Source organism: Nylanderia fulva, unplaced genomic scaffold (genome assembly GCF_048542155.1).
Source record: "Nylanderia fulva isolate GAGA-0341 unplaced genomic scaffold, ASM4854215v1 Scaffold3, whole genome shotgun sequence".
Classification (NCBI taxonomy): Eukaryota; Metazoa; Arthropoda; class Insecta; order Hymenoptera; family Formicidae; genus Nylanderia; species Nylanderia fulva.
The window spans coordinates 2,011,629-2,031,888 of NW_028190368.1; the positions used below are offsets into that span (position 1 = coordinate 2,011,629).

A 20,260-nucleotide genomic window follows, 5' to 3' on the forward strand; every position below is an offset into this window, starting at 1 on the left:
AATGTTGTATATCTATTATATATATATATATATATATATCGTACATCTATCGTGTACTTAGTATTTTATATAAACAATCTAACGTTGATATATACATGTGATTTAAATTAAAATGTTTAATTTAAAATTCACGTTGCGAGATAAAAAAAATCCAAAAAGAATGTATAGAGTGTAAATTTAAAATTGGCGCCATCGTAGAAAACATGCCGAGTCGACGACTCTGATTGGTCGCGACGAATGTCACTAGAAAAGAGCGCGAAAGAGTCGGCGCGCCACGGATTGGAAAAACCGTAGATCGGAAAACGTATGAAAAGTTGATGGAAACGGGAACCGGGGCGCGGCACCGCGTCGCCTCTCTAGTCACGGCGCGCACTCGCCGGGATTCCGGTGGCGGCGCTCGCGTCGAGTTTACGCTTCTCCACCTCGTTGTCTCTCCGCGATCGAGGTTCGTGAGTGCGTTGGCTTCTCCGCGACGAGTCGCACAGGCGCGAGAGCGGGAAGAGAGGCGGGCGATCTCGCGCTCTCTCGATCGCGACGACGTGGACAAGCACGGTTGAAGAGCGAGAGAAACGGAATCGATCGTTCGATCGCCGAGTGGTGAAGTGCGCCGAGAGACAAGTGCGTTTCGCGCGAGTGGAGAGAATTCCGCCGCGAAATCGGCGAGGACCCTCGCGAGGAGTCTTGGGGGGGGCGGAGGGGGGGGCCTTGTCCGGTCGTGCGTGCTTAGCGGCTCGCCGAAACGAAAATGGCGGGCCGTGTTGGCTCCCTGACGAACGGAGGCAGCGGTCGCTCGCTGATCGCGAATTAAAGGGGGCTCCGCGATTGCAGGGGGGTGCAACGGGGGGGTGCGAGTGGCCCGCGGTGACGATCGTCACCTGTTCTACGGCGTTCTGTACGCGCGCACGAGTACGTACGTTGGAATTTTTTTTCGCACTTCCGGTGCGCGTCGCGCGCCGCTTTCTCGCCGCAACACACGTCGCTCGCACATCGGGAGATTCGGATCGTAAACTCGGACTGTGAACGGTTGTGAAAACGGTGTATATATATATATATATATATACACACCCGAGTGTGTGTATCGTACACACGATCGGCAACAGCCGTGCTGGGGTATCCTCTTCGAAGGGACACCACACTAGAGGGTGGGGGGGGGGACGGGCGAAGGGAAGAGACAAAGAGAGAGAGAGAGAAAGAGAGAGAAGGACTGGGGCAAATAGAAAACCTTCGAGGGACAGCACCACAGACGGGCATAGGACGCAGAGGCGACGAGATATATAGGACGTAGTGAAAGTTAAATAGCTTTAAATTCAACAATGGACAAATAAACACGATGGAGTGATTACGCCGCGAGGTGTTGACTATCCGCAAGCGACGAGAGGAGCCAGCGTGTTGCGGGACTGTGTCGGGAGAAAGAGAGATAGCGCGAGAGACAGATAGCTAGCTGGAGCGAGATAGAGTGTCGCCGATCGGCGGCACAGATCGTGAAATTGTAACACGTTGCGGAGGACGAGAAGCCTTGATGCCGATGCCGGCCGAATACCACGAGGGCCACGGTAACCACGAGAACGCCAATTTCGCTCTCGGGTCCACGCAGGACGCCAGCAACATGACGGCCAACATGTACCGGGTGGGAGGTAAAGTAAAACCGCATTGCATTCCGCTTTGCCGAACGACGCTTCCCCGCGAATCGTTCGAGAGAGAGGGAGAGAGAGAGACAGCGGCGGTTTAATTAACTCCGAGAAATTAATGTTTGCAAATGGCATCGCAATGGCGTCCCCTGTACCCTCCGCGCGGCGCGTTCTTCCCCCTCTTTTTGATTCCGCCGCTCTCGCCCCCCCCCCCCTCTGTCCCCCCGCGCGCTCCCTCTCTTCTTTCCACTCTTCATCTGGATCTCCCTCGTACCCTCCACTCCCCCTCGTCCCCCTCCGCTCCCCCTGCCGCCCTGTCCGTTTCTCCCCCTGTGCTCCCCCTCCCTCCCCCCAACCCCCCCCGTTAACGTCCTATACCTACCTACCTACGCGCTTCGGCTTTTCCTCCCCCTTTTCCCGCCCGACTCCTCCATTCTTCCTCTTCTCTCTTCTCTATCCTCCCCCTACCCCTCCCGTACACCCGCACACCCGTCCTCTCTCTCTCACGTCCAGGTCACGCTAATTTCTTGCGCGACAAATCTCGCGCGGATCAAAATTGGATCCCGAGCGATACTCCGTGTTAGAATTCGCGTCTCTCCCTCTATTCGGCGTCGTATATATCGGTGTATATTTATTTGCATGAGATGCCATGTGCCACCTTCCAACGGTTTTCTTTTCACAATAGAGAACCGAATGCTCCGGCTCTGCCCGCGTTTTTCAATATTCTCGTACCTTTTCGACCTTCCGCTATTGTCAAACGCATGTGCACGCCTCCTAACGGAAATCATTTATCTTAAATCTTTTGCGAAGATTCTTCGCGGGAATCCTTTCTTTTTGTAGCCCCCCCTCTGAGGAAATAAATTCGAGGAAAATGCTTCTTTTTTTTTATTTTCTCACCTTTTGTTCACATTTTTGCTCGATGGTCATTTAGGTGAAAAAAACATTTTTCGAACAATAGGCTTCTTCAGCAATTCTTTTATGGAAAATATCACTGAAGAATTATTGATGTAAAACACACGTTGGAAACCTTTTTTCGAACAATAGCTTCTTCAGAAATTCTTTTATGGAAAATATCACTGAAGAATTATTGATATATTGCAATTTTTCACATTATATATATATATATATAAATAATCAGTAATTTTTTCAATAAAAAATACATCGTGATCTCGAAATTTAGAAGACGATAAGAAATTTTTGGAAACGTATTAAAAGCAGAAATCCAAAATTTCGTTAAATACGAACATTCTTAATTATGCTAATTACAATTTAAGTATATATACATACACTATATGTATCGATAATTTTTTCAAAGTGTTTTCACCGAGTAATCTTTTTAGAAATTGAAGAGACAAAAAGAAAAAAATTTCGGAAAGTTTGTTTAAAGCGGGAATAAAAATTTTCGTAAAAATGCACATTGTTAAAAGTTGTGTGCGTGTGTGTGCGTTTATATTTGTTTCCGTTTATATTGTGTGTCATGCTTCGTGTTACGCTTTGTATCGTTTATACTTAGACTTATTTCTGATTTAATATTAATTTTTTAAAAAATAAACTTGCATTTAATCACCCGCAATTAACAAAAAATGTAGTTTTTTGTCATCTATTTGGCTTCTCGAAGTTTAATTTGCAAGAAGCCTTGATTCGTAAAACTTTTAAATTGCTCGTGACTCGAAAATTATTGGCGTCTCGACATTTCTATTAAGAAAAAGTCGAATATAAAGAATCTATTATTGCAAGGACATCGGATAATTTTGGGACATCGTTGTATATTTATAACGGAAATTTTACGGAAAGAAAAAGAAATTTATTCTCAGAGATCCTTATAAGATAATTAAATATATCCAAGGAGAGAAGGATCGTGCGAATTCTCGATTATATTATATAATTCTCGTGCAACAAGATCATTAATTGGTTTCTAATTTTTAGATTATGTGTATTTCGAGACTTCCACCTCAGCACCATACCAGATTAGAAGGATAGAAGAATTAAATAAGGTAAGACTTACAAGCACCTTCGCATTTCATTATTCCTGTAATCATTTATTACATATTTTATTACACAACATATATATATATATTTTTTTTATATAAATTTGAGTCGTCTCGTATATAAATTAATATTAATACGTAAAATATGCGTTCGTTACGATAGATAAGGAAAAAAACACATATTCTTCGTAACTTTGATATCTCTTTACATCAACTTCCTGTTTTTGCAGACCGCAAATGGAAATGTGGAAGCAAAAGTCATGTGCTTCTTCAGGCGGAGGGATTTGCCTTCTACCTTAGTTATGCTCGCGGACAAACATCAATGTAAGTAGCACACGTTTACGACTACGCGTTATCGTAAATATTTGCAAATATATGGGAGGATCGCGCGTTAGAGTCTTCGTCGTCAGAGAGTAGAATTGTTCGAATTGTTTGTCCATCGCTTTATACACGTTTTTCTCTCGCGCGAAGAAGATAAACGCTTCCCTGTTTTAGAATAGTATAGATGTAGAAACAAATTTCTTCTCGAACATCTCTATTCTGAGCACATTCTATGATCTTAAATATTATAATATCAACTAACACTCTATACTAACATTTAACACTCGAAGATCGTCTTTTTTTCAAATAAGCGTAACGCGAGAAAAGGTGTAAAAATGTATATCTTTCCTCGTCTAACGCTGGTGGAACGCTTTCGCGATATGATCCAAAATCTCGAAAAATTCGTTCTCCACGTATGCGAGCGAGACTCGGAATTATCGTAGAGTACATAAGGGTAAAAGACGAGTTGGTTTTAACCGTCGCCGACAGTACGGCAAATCGATAACCGTTCATATAGGTGAGGAAAATTCATCCCGCGCGAGCACATTCGAATTTCATCTCGGAAGATTCTGCGGTCGCAATTTCCAGACACTTATCAATCTTTGGCGATCATTATCGACGAGAGAGAGGGAAGAGTCGCGTGACGTTACAACTATCCTTTGTAATCGTCATCGTGTAAACAACACGACCGCAATCACGTATCTTAGGTCACTTGCCGAGAGAGAGACGACCCTCGTAAATATAAAATATCTACAAACGTGTCGAAAATCGATTTCTGGAATCGATCGGATCGATTTCTTCTAGAAACGCTTTCCCACGCGTCGTCGATTTTTAGGCCGTAACACGATCCGTTTACGTCTTCGCCGGACATCGATACATTCTCCGAAAGGAGCGAAAATGAGAGAGAGAGAGAGAAAGACACACGCACGCGCATATTTCTGTTTCGCTCTGTTATATATACGGCGTTATATGTACAGTTACACGTTATTCCGGGCTTTCTCGATTTTTCCTTCGCAATGACAAAGATAATGAGACGCGGGGATTTGGGGTGGGAATGTATAATAAGTAAAGTTGCGGGGGTGGTTGGGCGGGTTGTGAGAGACGGGGGTTGTATCGATCTGCCTGGGGGGGGGGAAGGGGGCAGGGGGAGGGGGTGGTAGACGAGGGGGACGCTGGTGCACCCGCTAGGTCCCCCTTTTCCACCTCTTCATCCTCCTCCATCTCCATCTACCTCCCGGCCCTCTCTTCCCCCTGTGTCCCTCCCTCGACCCCCCTCTTTGCCCCCCTGCACACCCACCCCCGACCCACCCACCCACCACCCTCAACTAAATGGATGGCTGACGCAGGGGTTGCTTGGGTATATGTTACGTGTATTTCTCACACAGACGCACGTGTATGTATGTGTACGTGTGTGCCCGGGCGAAAATGGTGGGCCCTACTAGCCATCTTCGTTTTAAGCATTCGCTACCACTCTCCCAGTTCGTCCCCCTTGCCGAAGCCCCCCCCGTTCCGCTTCTCCCTTCCCCTCGTCTTTCGCGCGCCATGTATATGTGTATGTCTCTCTCTCTCTCTTTGCCTGTGTCTTATTCGTGTATATATGTAACGGCTCGTCGTCCATGTATATGCGTCCGTCCGGCGGTATTTGCTCCGAATTGGGTTTCTCCCTTCCGCCGTATTTTCTCTCTCGCACTCCGGGTATACCTCGAATTTTCGCGAAAAAAAAAAAAGAATATACGCTTCTCCTTTGTCTTTCGCGGAAGTCGATACACCATGCACACCCGGGTGTGCCCGTGGTGCGATTACAAACGGGAATCGAGAGTGGGGGTGGGGTGGGGTGGGAAGGGTCAAAGAAAAAGGGCTGCTTTATACAGAGAAATTGGTTTTAGTCTCCATACTCTCGCCGACGCTATATCGAGGTTTTTTTTTTTTTTCTTTCCACGCGCGTTGCAAGGAAAAAAAAGGAAGAGAGAGAGAGAAGAAAAAAATTCGCGGCTAATTAGACATCGGCCGAAAGTTCGACCGACGTGTATATAATAATAATTTTTACCTCGTTTACGCGCGTCGACCCTTTGCCCGATCGACCGGTGCCCCCCTCCTCCCCCCCCCAGAGGGAGGGGGAGGGAGGGTACGAAAACTCGGAGCGCTGGGGATGATTTTCACATTTTATTTTATACGTACACGCGTGTAAGGACGATGAGAAACGTAATGGAAAGAGAAAGAGCCTCGGGCCCCGAAATTCGCGCGCTATATAATTACACACACACACACACACACACACACACACACACACACACACACAGAGAGCATTACTTGGTCGTATTACGCACGTCTGAAATGCGAAATGAATAATCGATGCCGGGTATTTTGATCCACTACTCTCGCGGAGTAACGGTCAACGGTGCGGTGAGGTATTGATCTGATATGTCGCGAATGCGAAAATATACGACGCGGAACCATGAATGGGTAAATAGTAACGCGGGTGTGCGGCGATAATGAGAATTATGAGTCCAATCCGGGATGATAATATTCCTCGCAATCGCACTCGATTGAAAGAGGGATCGAATTTTTTGTCCCCCGAGTAGCAAACTGTAGTCGTGAAACGCTTTTGGGTGTAATGTATAAGTGATACGTAAGTTAATAAGGATGAAGAGACGCGAGCGCGTAAAGAGATGAACGATTCTCTCGTGATATGGAGTGTAAAATAGCGGTATAGCGGTTAGTGTGTTCAGTATACATACACATATATCTTGAAGCGTTCTATCGTGTAGAAGATTAGAAAACGAGAGATACGTTAGAAGTGGGTTTCTTGTAATGAAAATTCCAGTGGCGAGCGCGGAGCAGCAGAGGTCGGAATCCCCTGCGAGCACGCAGAATCAGAAACTCGAGAACCCTGACACTACTAAGGAAATGACTAGTAAAGATGGGATTGGGCCCAAAGTGATGATCAAAGGGGGCGGGAAAGGGGGCTGGCTGAAGGCCCCATTATCGGAGGCCCAAGAGCCCCATGGTGAGTGAGAGCAGACTGATCAAAAGATGACCATTACCGATGAATCTTAATCTATATCCGCAAAATTATTTGTCCAACATTTTGTGATGATTGCGAACAATTATTAGGCTTGCATAGATTCAATTTGTACATTTTATATATACATATAATGTAGGAATTTAATTATACGAAACGATTAATTTTTCTATATTCTTTATCGAATGATATATTATTAACTTACGGCTATAATTTTATTATTCTTCTCATATTTCAATATTAAAGTAATCAATACTGAGTAAAAATACTTTGCTCATTTACTTTATATTTTTTAATCTCGATTAACACAATATTGATTTTTTAAATAGTTTTCCAAGTACAGTTATATATATATATATATATATATATGAACTGTATTTATATAATTACAGTTATAAATAAATGTAAATATATATATATTATAAATATATAATATTGTAAGAGGATTTAAACTCTAATTTTATTAGTAAAATTAAAACTATATATTTTATTCGCAGAGTATATAAATATAAATAAATGCGTTTAGTAATGCAGAGGCATAGATTCGTCGATAAACGGCATACGGCTTGCATCTTTTGATTATCTCATTAATCTTGTATAGAAGCCAGTGACGATACAAGGCAACTGATCATAGCGGCGGGATTTGTCAGAAAATTCTTTGTAATCTTGGTGTATACCGCGAGTTAAGGCAACTTCACTGTAAGGCCAAAGAGACAGTAAATTGGGCATAACCGAACTCCTTTTTCTTTTTCAAGATTAATCGACTTGGGGTTCGGTGATTTTGTCACAAAAGTGCCCATACATGTACAAGTCATTCTCATTATTCATATTCACTCGCAAATGTCATACAAAATACCTTATCCATCTATATTATCGTGTTTTTTCTTTTTTTTTTTTCGTATAATATATAGATTCTCATAAATATATCTTATTTGTCAGCATTCTTGACCTTATCTGTTGGCCAGTTTTAAATTTATATATTTGATCTTCTCTTATTTATCATCGAGCCAAGTAGAATCAACCCGACATATACCTTCATCGTCATTCACTTGTCATTTACACAAATTAAAAAAAAAAAAATCCCGCCGCATCGCATACGATGACACTTTAGTAATCTGAGGCTTCTCTAAATGACGTAACTTTCTATCGATAGTTATAATCGCTTTTCCGTTGCAGATTATTATATTATTTTGTCTTGCATATTATATATACCACTCTTCATTTGATTTTATGTTTGCCCGCTCTCTTGCTGATCTTTCCTTTTTTTATTTAGCACTCTGCTCGAGTTTTGATTGATTCTGCCCTATTCATTTACTTCATTACTTTAACTTAGAGCAAAATATAATCAGACGAGAGTAAAAAATCAGAAAAGATAATGGATTTGTTTTCTGTTCCTGCACTAATAAACTACTAGTTAGAGTGAGACAAAATATACTTGTCTCATTCTAATTTATTGCACCAGTGTGCACTAGTTCCATTAGTGCAGGAACAGAAAACAAACCTATTGTAACCCCTTAGGATTCTTTCGATTTACCGAAGAAAGAATATTGCGAAAATATATTGCGAGAAATTAATTTTTTTTTTTTTTAACTTGATACTAATTTTATTATAAATAACATAACAATTAGTAGAAAAGCGAAAAAATGACGATAACTTTATGGATATTTAAATATGAAAATTCAAGTGCATTCTGTTCGTGTGTTTATTCATTATACATACTTATGTACGATACGGTATATCTCTCTCGCCATTATCATGTATCTCTTTCTCTGTATTTTTTTGTTAACAATTAATTTTTTTAACCAAGAAAGCCAAACTCTGTTTTCTATATATCATTTCTATGTAGTTTTCTATCTATTATCAGAAAAAGAAACGTTTATGCAAGTTTTAAAATTATTTGCATAAATATGGAATGTTTTCAATCTTTTTTATTATTATTAATATATTATTTTTGTAACTTGAACTCTTTTGTCGATTCGTACAATAGATATATCTCATTTCGTAGTAGTATCGATTGGCACAAATATTATTTCGATTTTTCATTATGTATAGGGATGGAAGAAAATGTTCCTGGTGGAGTAACGGAATTAAGTTCTAAGCAACGTCACCAAATGAAACACAGAGAATTGTTTTTATCGCGACAAGTGGAGACCATGCCTGCTACGCACATTCGGGGCAAATGCTGCGTAACATTACTGAACGAAACCGAATCTTTGTTAAGCTATCTGAACAAGGAGGATTCATTTTTTTACTGTTTAGTATTCGATCCTGCTCAGCGTACTTTGCTTGCTGACAAAGGTAAATCAACATGTCAGTTTGTATATAGGTATTAAATTAAATATATTTAATTAATTTTTTTTTCTTTCTATTAGTAATGTATTATGTGTAATTATTATATACGCTGCATTATACACTGCAAATAGCTGGAAAATTAATTAAATTAAATTATATGTCTGTTATAGGTGAAATTAGGGTAGGAAGTAGATATCAGGCGATAGATATACCGGCGGTGTTGTCGGCCGCAGAGAAGGAAGCGGATTCTCGTAAGTTGCAAGATCTAGAGACCCTAGTTTGGACTCCGAGACACAATTTGACGGATCGTCAAATTGACCAATTCCTAGTTATTAGTAGATCAGTAGGCACCTTTGCAAGAGCCTTGGACTGTTCGTCTTCGATCAAGCAACCTTCTTTGCACATGTCTGCAGCTGCTGCATCTAGAGATATTACTTTGGTAAGAATTTACACTCTATTTTTCAAGACGTATTCATGTATTATCTCTGAAAGTGTAAAAAATTAATTTCTTCCGTTTCAAATTTCATTAAGTTTTGCGAATTGCATTATTACAGTTTCACGCGATGGATACTCTACATATGCACGGCTATGATTTATCTAATGCCTTAGCATCATTAGTACCTAGTACTGGTCCGGTGCTATGTCGGGACGAGATGGAAGAATGGAGCGCGTCTGAGGCAAATTTGTTCGAAGAAGCGCTCGATAAATATGGGAAGGACTTTGTTGATATACGAACGGACTTTGTAAGTATACAATTAATGCAATTACGGATGAATAAGAATCTAACACTGTATTCGAACGAGTTTACTAATATGTTTCTCCCTATGTTTTCTTCAGTTACCATGGAAAACACTGAAGAATGTAATCGAGTATTATTACATGTGGAAAACGACGGATCGATATGTTCAACAGAAAAGAGTGAAGGCCGTAGAAGCGGAGAGTAAGCTGAAACAAGTTTACATACCAAATTACAATAAGACCCCCGCATCGACTACTGCACCTTCTACGGCCACAATTGTACCTCTGGGCAATAGCAACAGCAATAGTAACGGAAAACCAACCAGCATTCTGAATGGTAACAGTAACGGTAGCATGGTGACCGACAATTCTGGAATACTTATGGTCGGAGTCGGTGGAAAACCATGCGAAGGCTGTCAAAGCGTGCAGAGTTCGCAATGGTATGCATGGGGACCGTCTCATATGCAGTATCGTCTCTGTCAGTCTTGTTGGACGTACTGGAAGAAATACGGAGGACTTAAGGTTATATAAGGCGTACTCTTCTGTTGCTTCTAACATCTCGTTTTTGATAATAATACTAGTATACGAGTATATTTCACATTTCTATTTTATTATCACGAACTACAGGTGCCATCGCGCATCGACGATGTCGATCTTGAGAGAAAACGTGCCGGCGCCGGATCGGACGAGGAGAGCAAGGGAATGGGTGGCGCGCATAGGCCGCATCGATGTAACGTTCCCACTTGCGGCAAAGAGTTTAAATTGAAGGCTCACTTGAGCCGTCATTACACGAGTGCGCATGGAGTGGATCTGCGTGGAGCCGCCGGAAGCGGTGGCGGTGGAAGCGGATCACCGCGACCAGTTATGAAGACACGATCCGCTTTCTACCTGCGCACCTCCCTACTGGCTCGCGCCGCACGCCGACTCTGCCCCGCGCAACTGCGAACGCGTCATGCCGCGCGAGCGCCGCATCAACCGGTCAACACAACGTCGTTGCGGCACTTATGCGTTCAGCTAGCTTCCAAGAGTCCCGCGGAACTTCGTATCCTGGCGCGCGCCGTACGACCGCGACCGCGTCCACGTGTGACCGACATCGCTTCGCGTTTAGGCGATCATCCTGCACCGCGACAGCCCGGCGACTGGGATTGGCTGGCGCTAACCACCCCGTCACAACGCAAACAACCCGACCGGGTTTCGTTTCCACGTCCGCCAAAGGCACCTGGTAAGTAATAATAGTTTATATTTACATATAATAATCACATATCATGCAACAAATAATAATCATTAGTTTATAATAATAATCAATATATAATAAATGATAATAATGATAGTTTATATATGTACGCATAACTCACACAAAGAATGTTTTATTTTAAAGAATGCATGCAAATATCTTGAAAATTATTGCAAATTTTATATATATATAAAATGTTACGGAATAGAGATTTTACGGGATGTGCTTCAAATTATGTAGATGGTTCTTTATATTAGGTCATAAAAAATGAGCCAAAAAACATAGGAAAATGCTGAATAGGTTCATTGTGCTTTGATGCCAAACAAACATGATACTACTGTAGTGTTATACGACACTCTGGTAAAATTATGATCACATGACAGTCGCATTATACCGTTCAAACAATCAGAATAAAATCGACAAACGCTGAATGTTTTAATGTTAACGTTAATCGCTTCTCTTCGCTTACTCCAGTTTTTGACGCGTAATAAAGACATGCAGCTTTCTTACACTTTATACTCGTGTAGCAATGAATTTGTATATTCCTCACATCTTTTGCGATTCTACAAATTAACGAATTCACTGCTCGTTGTTTAACGTTAATTTCATTCTGACTATCTGGACTGTTTGTATATTAGCATGACGTCTTGCTATTCTCGACATATGATTGTAATTCTATCGAGTCTGTTTCGCGTCAAAGATTCTGCAATAAACAACCTATACAGCATTTTGCTCTGTCCTTTGGCTCGTTTCAATTTGTATGACCTAATATTACATACATTGTTTTATAAGAAACTTAATATTGTATAGACGGCAGTCTTTTATACGAGAGAGTGCCGAATAAACCTGAAGTGGATAGGGTCACGTTGACACCACCTCAACCGCAACCGGTCATGTCCACCCAGCAGAATATCTTGAAGCGTCCAAGAGCCTTTGACGAAATCAATGGCTCTGATGGTAAGTTATCCAATCTGATTCACGCTATCCATTAGGTCGTACAATTCCGAGTTCATAGTGAACTGAATTTTGTTTCTGTTTATCGGTTTCTACTCGGATGTGGATTGGGATGAAGATAAAATTGAAATTTAGTGTGACATTGATGATTTTGTTATGAAAATCGCGATAAGATGTAATATATGTGCTTTTTGAGAATATTTGGCAATTAATTTGACAATATTCAAGACTAACGAATAATTGCAAAATATTGTAATAATTTTGCTCTACTATGAAAATATAATAATTCTTTCAATCTTTCATTCATAAGAGAAGCGATTAACATTCATTAATTAAAAATTAAATTTATCGTTGTAACATTATATGTTTGTGTTTTATTATAAAAAATACTTTTATAAAGATTTGAAAAACAGGTAATCAGTCGGCAGGTAACAACAATAAGGATTAATATTCTCAGATGAAAGGGCAATTTCCTGTCTTTATGTTTTTTCTTTTTACTTATGCTAAATTTTATAAATACTATCGAAGAAAGAGAAATTTTATATGCATCTTAACAGGTGCATTGCATATGTATTATTAAATTTTTCAAAATAACTATTTCTTTATCTAGATATTAGCTATAAGTGGTTGTTTCCGTAGATTATTATATTATACATGGATGGGATTTTGACCATACATGAATCATACATGATCTGACAATAAAATTTACAAACTTATCACGGTACAATTGCTATATATTGATTTATTATGGATTATCACTGTAATCCTTTTCAAAGTAGTTTTCTTTTGGAAAATTCCACACTGATGATAGCGTCTTTTCCATTCTTCAAAGCAATTTTCAAACTGTTGTCTGCTTAGCCTTGTAACTAGCTCTCAGAGCTGTTAGTCTTAATGCTATCAATGTCATTAAAAAGCATTCCTTTCAATGTTTTCTTAAGAATAAAAAAACTACTGTCTAAATAATTGAAGTTATGATATCAAGGAATATATGAAATATTAATATGATATACGAAATATTAACTTTAACACACACCACGAAGGTATCTCGCAAATCAAGCTAATCCTTTTTAAATCTAACGCAGCCTTTGTTTTTCCGTTTTTAGGTATCGCTCTAAATGCGGGGCTTCCTCCCGGTGCGCCTCCTCCGAAAAGGATTCATCACGCGCAGCAACTGCATCCGAAGCACACGCTAGAACATGCTGCGCCCGCTGTTCTTCCTCTCGCACCACCTCTCAACGGTAGAGCTACTCATCCACATACGCTGCCCCATGGTGTACCAATGTCCAGAAGTAATGCACGTAAACAAGTGATATCATGGATGGATGCACCTGATGATGTATACTTTCGCGCCAACGAGCACATCAAGTCAGTATTAAGTTTTAGTGTACATAACAAATTGGTGTAAGAATTAAAGTGAAACTAGAATACATTTATTTATTTATATTTTTTTTAATTACTTTCACAAAACAATTAAAATTTTGCAGTCAGATAAGCTATGAGTAATGTATAACTTTCTGGATTAACACAAACACACACACACACACACACACACATACAGGTATACAGTGCATAGATAATCAATAATAAATATAAATTCAAAAAATTACATAATCTTTAACTTGTTTGATTTTATTATTGTTTAATTATATAAAGAAGTAAAGTTGTGCAAAAAAAAAGAACAGTGCATATTTTTGTTTTCATTTCTAATATAATTTTTTTAATTTTTAAGACTTAATATTATTTTGAAGATATAGTAGATATATGTATAAAAGCTAAAAGATATATAGTATATAAATTATTTTAACCTAAATTTGATAAATTTGTAATAATCATAAATGTATATAATAACGCGCATTCGAAATTCGATATGTGTTATTAATTTGTTCAATTAATCGAATTACAGACGAGTTAGAAGAACTCTGGCTTCGGTGGAATTGCGAAGAGCAGCGCGTAAGCCGTGGTGCAAATTGTCGATCCCTCTGCATCCTCCTCATTTTCAAAGAACGGTGCGCGGTGAAGATACGGTCGTCATCTTGGACTGAATCCGTAATACAATCGGATAATATTGTATATGTTGATTCGCTGCACACGAAACACGACGCTGTTTTCGATCTTGAGCGAGTGAAACTACATAAAATGAAATTACATTTTTCGTGTATTGTCATCGGCAGCTCCGACCGAGCGCAGGGATTTCTAGTTAAAAACAGAAAGGAAATAAATAAATCCCGAAAGCTCTCCCACGATTTTTTCTTTCTTGGAGCTTGGAGTAAGTCGCCGTAAATCGAGAAAAAGGCCTCGTTTGACCGAACACGCATGCTAACAATCGAGAACATCGTTGAACTGTAACGACTTCATTACTTATGAAGTACTACTGGAGAATTAGATCTTTTGTTTCCTCACTACAGTCATATTGAATAATAACGTGAAAAGCGGGAAATATATGTTCTTTTTGCATATATATATATATATATGATAGTCTGAAATAAATTATAAATTCTTTTATATGTCTTCATTTTAAAGATATACATGTTTACATCGATTAAACGTATCGAAAACTTTTTTATCATCTTGCACTAATAAATGCATATTTATCTCATTTGCATATGCTCTACATAATCGACTAATATAAATTTTATGAGTCAAATTTAGAGCTTCTCTAGAGCAAATTTTATTTATATCATTGAATATGAATAATGACATAAAGAGAAGCTATTTTATTCAAACATATAGTTTACATGAAAAAAGTTGATATAAATTTTTCGTTCTTAACGTCAAAATATAATGTCAGTGAGGCAGCAAGAGACTTTAATATTCAGCGAACTAAGTCATTCAACGTCAAATGATTTTCTATTCGTATTAATTATTGTTGTTATTAATAATTATTAAGAATTGAATGTGTATATATACATATACATCGTACCAGCATAGCCAAGCAACACGAAACATATACACATACACGTACACATTCATACACATAATACACGTATACCAGATACCGAAAATTGGTATAATGGTAAAAAGATTGATCCATACCTGCGGATAAGCTCATGAATGGCTGCGTTCAGAAGCACAACGGTTGTGTGACAATTATCGGTGTGACACTGAGGACGAATATACTTCTAATCCTACATCAATCAGATCATGTTTTTTAAAAGTCGATCACCCAACCGTTGCATTTTCTAGCAGCTAATGTTACGGCCATGCAGGCAACAGAGACAGACGAATGTATGAGTGGGTGTGAATGTGTGAGAGAAAGAGTAAGTGAGAAAGAGAGGGAGAATAAGAAAGTGAATGAGAGAGCATGAATTAGTACGTACGGGAGACAGCAAGAAAGAATGCTCATTGTGAATATTTTTATTAAATTTTCAAGTTTGATGACTCTCTTCCGTCGCAACAATTAATAAATAAACATAAGCATAAGTGAAAGAATATCTTAATGATTTCCCTACAGCTTCAGATAATTAATATATGCATGCAAAGTATCGATATAAGCATATAGTTGCATTTTTGCACGGGTCATTTTTTGTAAAACTACTGTAAAAGTGAAATTTCTTTCCAAATTGATTGCTACCGCACATTGTGGTATTTAGTACAATTAATACAACTAGTAGTATTGTCAATTAGATTAATAGTAAAAATCCGGAACACGTTACGATTAATTATTATTTCTTTAATTATTAAATATCGATCTTTCTATATTTTAATATAAAAAAAATGTTGAAAAATGTAAATTTTGTACATATTTTATGTATACAATACTTCGCCTCGTAATAATGTTAACAAAAAGTAACAAAAATTATAACTCATTATTTGTTGAATAACGAGTTATATATATATTGTAAGTTGTAAAATGATTTTTAAATTTTATTTTACAATCTCACGCAGTTGGCTATTCAATAGAGAATTTCTAATGTCCGAAAAGTTTTTTATTTGATAGTCAATCATATAATAATATTGTATTTAGGTGTTTCTTGCTGAATAACTCCCTTTATAATCAAGAATATTTTCAATCTAAAAAAATATAAGTTATCTTATTATATATCAGATATTATAAAGAAAATTAAAGGCAGTGTATAAGATTGAGATAACATTTACATGATTAAATATTTTGGCCATACTTAATGATTGACAATTGAATAGAATTCCAATGGAGATTTAAAAATTATCTATCGAAAGACAATTAGTACATAACATTTTTGACATTTATTCGAATTGGAAGCGTTTGATCACGTTGTAAATGTGCAGCTGAACAATATCGATCTGTGTCTAGGGTAACCAGCAACGATGGACCAATCAGAATTTTATTTTGAATTTGACAATAGACGATGGACGACGTGTCCAATTGGGCATTATTTTTTTCTGATCGAATGTCTAATTAATTTTATAAATTATGGCTGTTGATAATCTTTGACAGCAGTTTGATTTATTAGAATTAAATCTGAATGATTTATTAGAACATGTAATATACTTTTTCTCCATAATAATAATATTGTTAATGTTCTCTGAATTTTATTCTAATTAGATTGAACGTAATTTTTTTTCATTATAACTTTTATTGTATTCGTATTTCTTTAGTATTTAGTAAATAATGTTAATTTTCGAAGTTGACTTCTCAGAATTCAATTTTTGTCTGTTAAAAGTTATTTCAAAAGTTTGTAAAAATATTCTCAAAATTATGATTATATAGTTTAATAGAAAGCAGTCCTTAACAAATAAGTATCTATAGGTATAAATTTCGATTTTGAACTATTATTGACAAACTAAAGAAAAACAAAATAATTTGATATTAATTATTAGATTTTATCTTTTCTCTAATTATTTTAAAGAATCGTAACAATTATATTTAAATTAAAAGCATATCTTGTTTATCAATTTTTTAAATTAATATTTATATTACAAATGCGTGTGTATACTTATATATATAATAAATCAATTGTAAAAGGCATCTATAGGAAATAAGATGAAAAAGGATATAGGATAAAAAATTAAGGATATTTTAAAAAATCGTTTCAAAAAAATTATTTTAATTTTATAATTTTTATATTGTTTATATTTTTGCTTTATAATCATTTTATTAATGCAAAGATCTCAGCATTATAAAAATTAAATAATGTCAAATTAAATGACAATATTAATATTTTAATTTTTTTTGAGAATAATGCTATATCCTAAAAATGAAAAATATTTTATAATCTATCGTAATTTCTGTTCATAGTAATTATATGTATAATTCTGTCCGTATCACCATAAATTTTACGGGAAAATTATATATTGTATATATATGTATATATAAGAGTGAACTTTTTATGAATTATATAATTATGAATATAATATATATTATTAAGTATTATGCGGAAGAATTTTTTTGAAGATATTTTTAAGTATTTTTGTAAATAACCTTTTAACTTTTTTAAAAATATCTTTGTTTTAATTATTCAATATACACTATTTTTATAACTACAATATTTGAGTATCATGGACTTTATCATTTTTAAACATAGTTACTCTCGAAAGATTATAATATTGATCGTTGATAGTGTTATCTAATTTAACATATAATCTATAGTTATATTTTAATAATTTAATTTTTGAATAATAAAGAGTGAAGAGGGAGAGATGGAGGGAGAAATATAATATTTTTGTATTAACAAAAAATAATTATAAAACAAAAATATAAAAAAAATGTATGAAAAGAGTTACTAAAAATATTGTAATATAAGTTTCTCTTTATTTGTACAGAAATTTATATACTAGCATTTGACAATGAAGTACACTGCCATATTCAGAATTATGTGGCATACATACATACAGTTTATTATTCATTCAGCAATCAACCACTGAACAATGTGTTTCTTATGGTAAGTAAAATCAAAATACAAGCTAAATTATAAAATCTCCAATAATAAGTTAAAAATAAAATTGAAAGTAAAACTAACGCGAAACTAATTAACTAAAAAGAGATATCGCATATATTTGCAATATCTGCGACATCCAAGATTGAAAAATGCGACTTATTCTATTATGTGGTCGATTATATATAAGTATACAAATTTTATATTCATTAATATAGTTTACATCTATATACATGCGCATGGATGCACGCATGTATATTTACATCTTCGCTCAACACACATACTATTATACATATACAAAATCTTCCGCGAAAAGAAACCGATAGACTTTTAGAATGTACAATATATTGTAGAGAATTTTAAAATGTATTGTCACATTTTAATTTTGTACGCAAAAAATTTCATATATATATATATATATAGATCAATTCGGCTGATATACATACATACAATTATAGAGATTAAATATATATAATTATAAACTAACAATAACAGAAAATTTATTTATAATTGTTGAATTTTATACAATTTTTCCCAAGTTTAACTAGTTAATCGAATTTTCTTTGTCATCAACAGAATTTGATGCTTTTTCGAACTTGGTCCATGCCACAAGTTTCTGAATAATATTTTATATAATACCTGTTGAAACGTGGCAACAGGCGTTCCATTTTTTTTAACCACGTTACAAATTTGGATCCATGCTCGATCGTGTCATGGATCCCAGGAGGAGCTACTAAATTTCTTCGGTTGACTCTGGTATTTGCCACTGTTGAATCCGGCACGACTCGTTCACCCAGGATTCTCCGTTTGATCGGTTGACGTCTGACCAACTGTTGATAATTAGCGATCCCGGATGACGACACCATACTGAAATCCTAGAACAAAAGAAAATCAATATCAATAAAAATATTGGGCAAAAATGCAGAGAGCAAAAGTTTATTATTCGCGAATAAGTCTATTGTACCAAAATAGTGTTTTCTCCTTTGGATCGTATTGATGTTGATGGGCCAAGAATTAAATTTGCAGGTGGCAAACGCGAGGGTTGTTCTGGTATACGCTGATGATCTCCTTCTAAGAATAGTAACAATTGATGAAGGTTTTCATCAATATTATTATTTGTTTCGTTAATTATTTTGTCTTTCATTTGTTTTATTTTGTTTACACCATCCTCTTAGCGTAGACTCCGGAATTCTGAAAGCACGTGCTACCGATGCCTTCGACTCCCCGACGTTCACTCTTTTGACGGCTTCAATTTTCTTTTCGTTGGTGTAAATTAAATTTTTTAACATTCTTAAATCCAATCACGTCGCGTGTATCGATATCGAAATCGCGATTACACGAGCGAGATTGTTCTTGTCGGCCGCGAATCTCGCTCAACGTCGTTCTCCCGGGTTCCGAAATTTACTCCTTGGAGTAGAGTAGCCTTTGCTTGAAAGAAATTTGTGTTTCTTTTGCTCTAATTGGTCACCCAAAGGCTACTCCAAGGAGCAAATTTTGGAACGCAGCCCTGAAAGCGCGTTGTCACGTGATGCATGACGTCACAGCTGCCACTTCAAGCTGCCGAAAGTTTGCGCGCGCGAGTTTCCGAGACGGATCGCGAGAATTACCAGACGCTTTTCGACACGAAAATTTTCCGAGTTTTTCGATGTTGTCGAACGTATTCTAGGTGGCCAATTACGCGTTTCCGGTTGTACTTTCGTGTCATCGTGTCGGAGTATCGTTCCGCGACAAAATTAGCCTCGTAATTTGCGAAACTCGCAGGTCGACTACGACTACGGGCGCTCCGCCATATTGTTATTGTCCTGTATCAATATTCAGTAAAATATAAAATATAGTAAAGTGTGTAGTGGCCACTTCGGGAATATCGTGACTCCTGAGTGCGTCGCGGAGGAAGTCGTCGTCGTCGTTGGCCTTGAAAAAAGCGACGACGTGAAAACGGAGCATCAGTTTATTCGCGCGTGAATAAGCTCTTGCATTTCTCGTGTTTAACCGAAACGCTGCTGGTGCGCATCGAATCGGTGAGTCTCGTTGATTTTTACTTAAATTTTGGGTAATAATTTTATGAAAATTTTAAGTAACTTATTTATAAGTTTTACTTATTTTTTTATGAGTTTTGAAATATTTATTGGATTGGTTTTTTCGTTTCCTTACCATATCATTGCTGATGTATCGACTGATGTAGTTAGTCTCTCCCTGTGCAGTTGCTCTGTCGTAAAGTTGCTCGATGAGTT

The 20,260-nt window shown here is 37.2% G+C and overlaps 2 protein-coding genes across 5 annotated transcripts in view; one reads left to right on the top strand and one right to left on the bottom strand.

Moving 5' to 3' along the window:
- Positions 1-429: 429 nt before the first annotated feature.
- Positions 430-15,597, top strand: MTA1-like (metastasis associated 1-like). Of its 2 annotated transcripts, XM_029298893.2 has the most exons (12): positions 430-1,634; positions 3,555-3,622; positions 3,847-3,940; positions 6,762-6,944; positions 9,012-9,257; positions 9,422-9,690; positions 9,806-9,994; positions 10,089-10,511; positions 10,617-11,211; positions 12,034-12,180; positions 13,281-13,542; positions 14,081-15,597. In XM_029298893.2, exons 1-12 carry the CDS (start codon positions 1,520-1,522, stop codon positions 14,217-14,219), a joined length of 2,730 nt encoding a protein of 909 aa, XP_029154726.2. In that variant the 5' UTR covers positions 430-1,519; the 3' UTR covers positions 14,220-15,597. The 2 variants fall into 2 exon arrangements, with proteins under 2 accessions (XP_029154726.2, XP_085340317.1); XM_085484191.1 differs by lacking the exon at positions 6,762-6,944 and having other exon boundaries at positions 431-1,634.
- Positions 15,598-17,885: 2,288 nt separating this feature from the next.
- Positions 17,886-20,260, bottom strand: part of LOC114927856 (uncharacterized) — a 120,486-nt gene continuing 118,111 nt past the window's right edge. For 2 of the 3 annotated variants that reach the window (XM_085484292.1, XM_085484293.1), the window contains exon 4: positions 17,886-18,904. In XM_085484292.1, the coding sequence (XP_085340418.1) occupies positions 18,599-18,904 (306 nt within the window). In that variant the 3' untranslated portion in view covers positions 17,886-18,598. Of the gene's footprint in view, positions 18,905-18,993; positions 20,148-20,260 lie in introns of those variants that run through there. The other variant, XM_029298912.2, reaches the window with a different exon arrangement.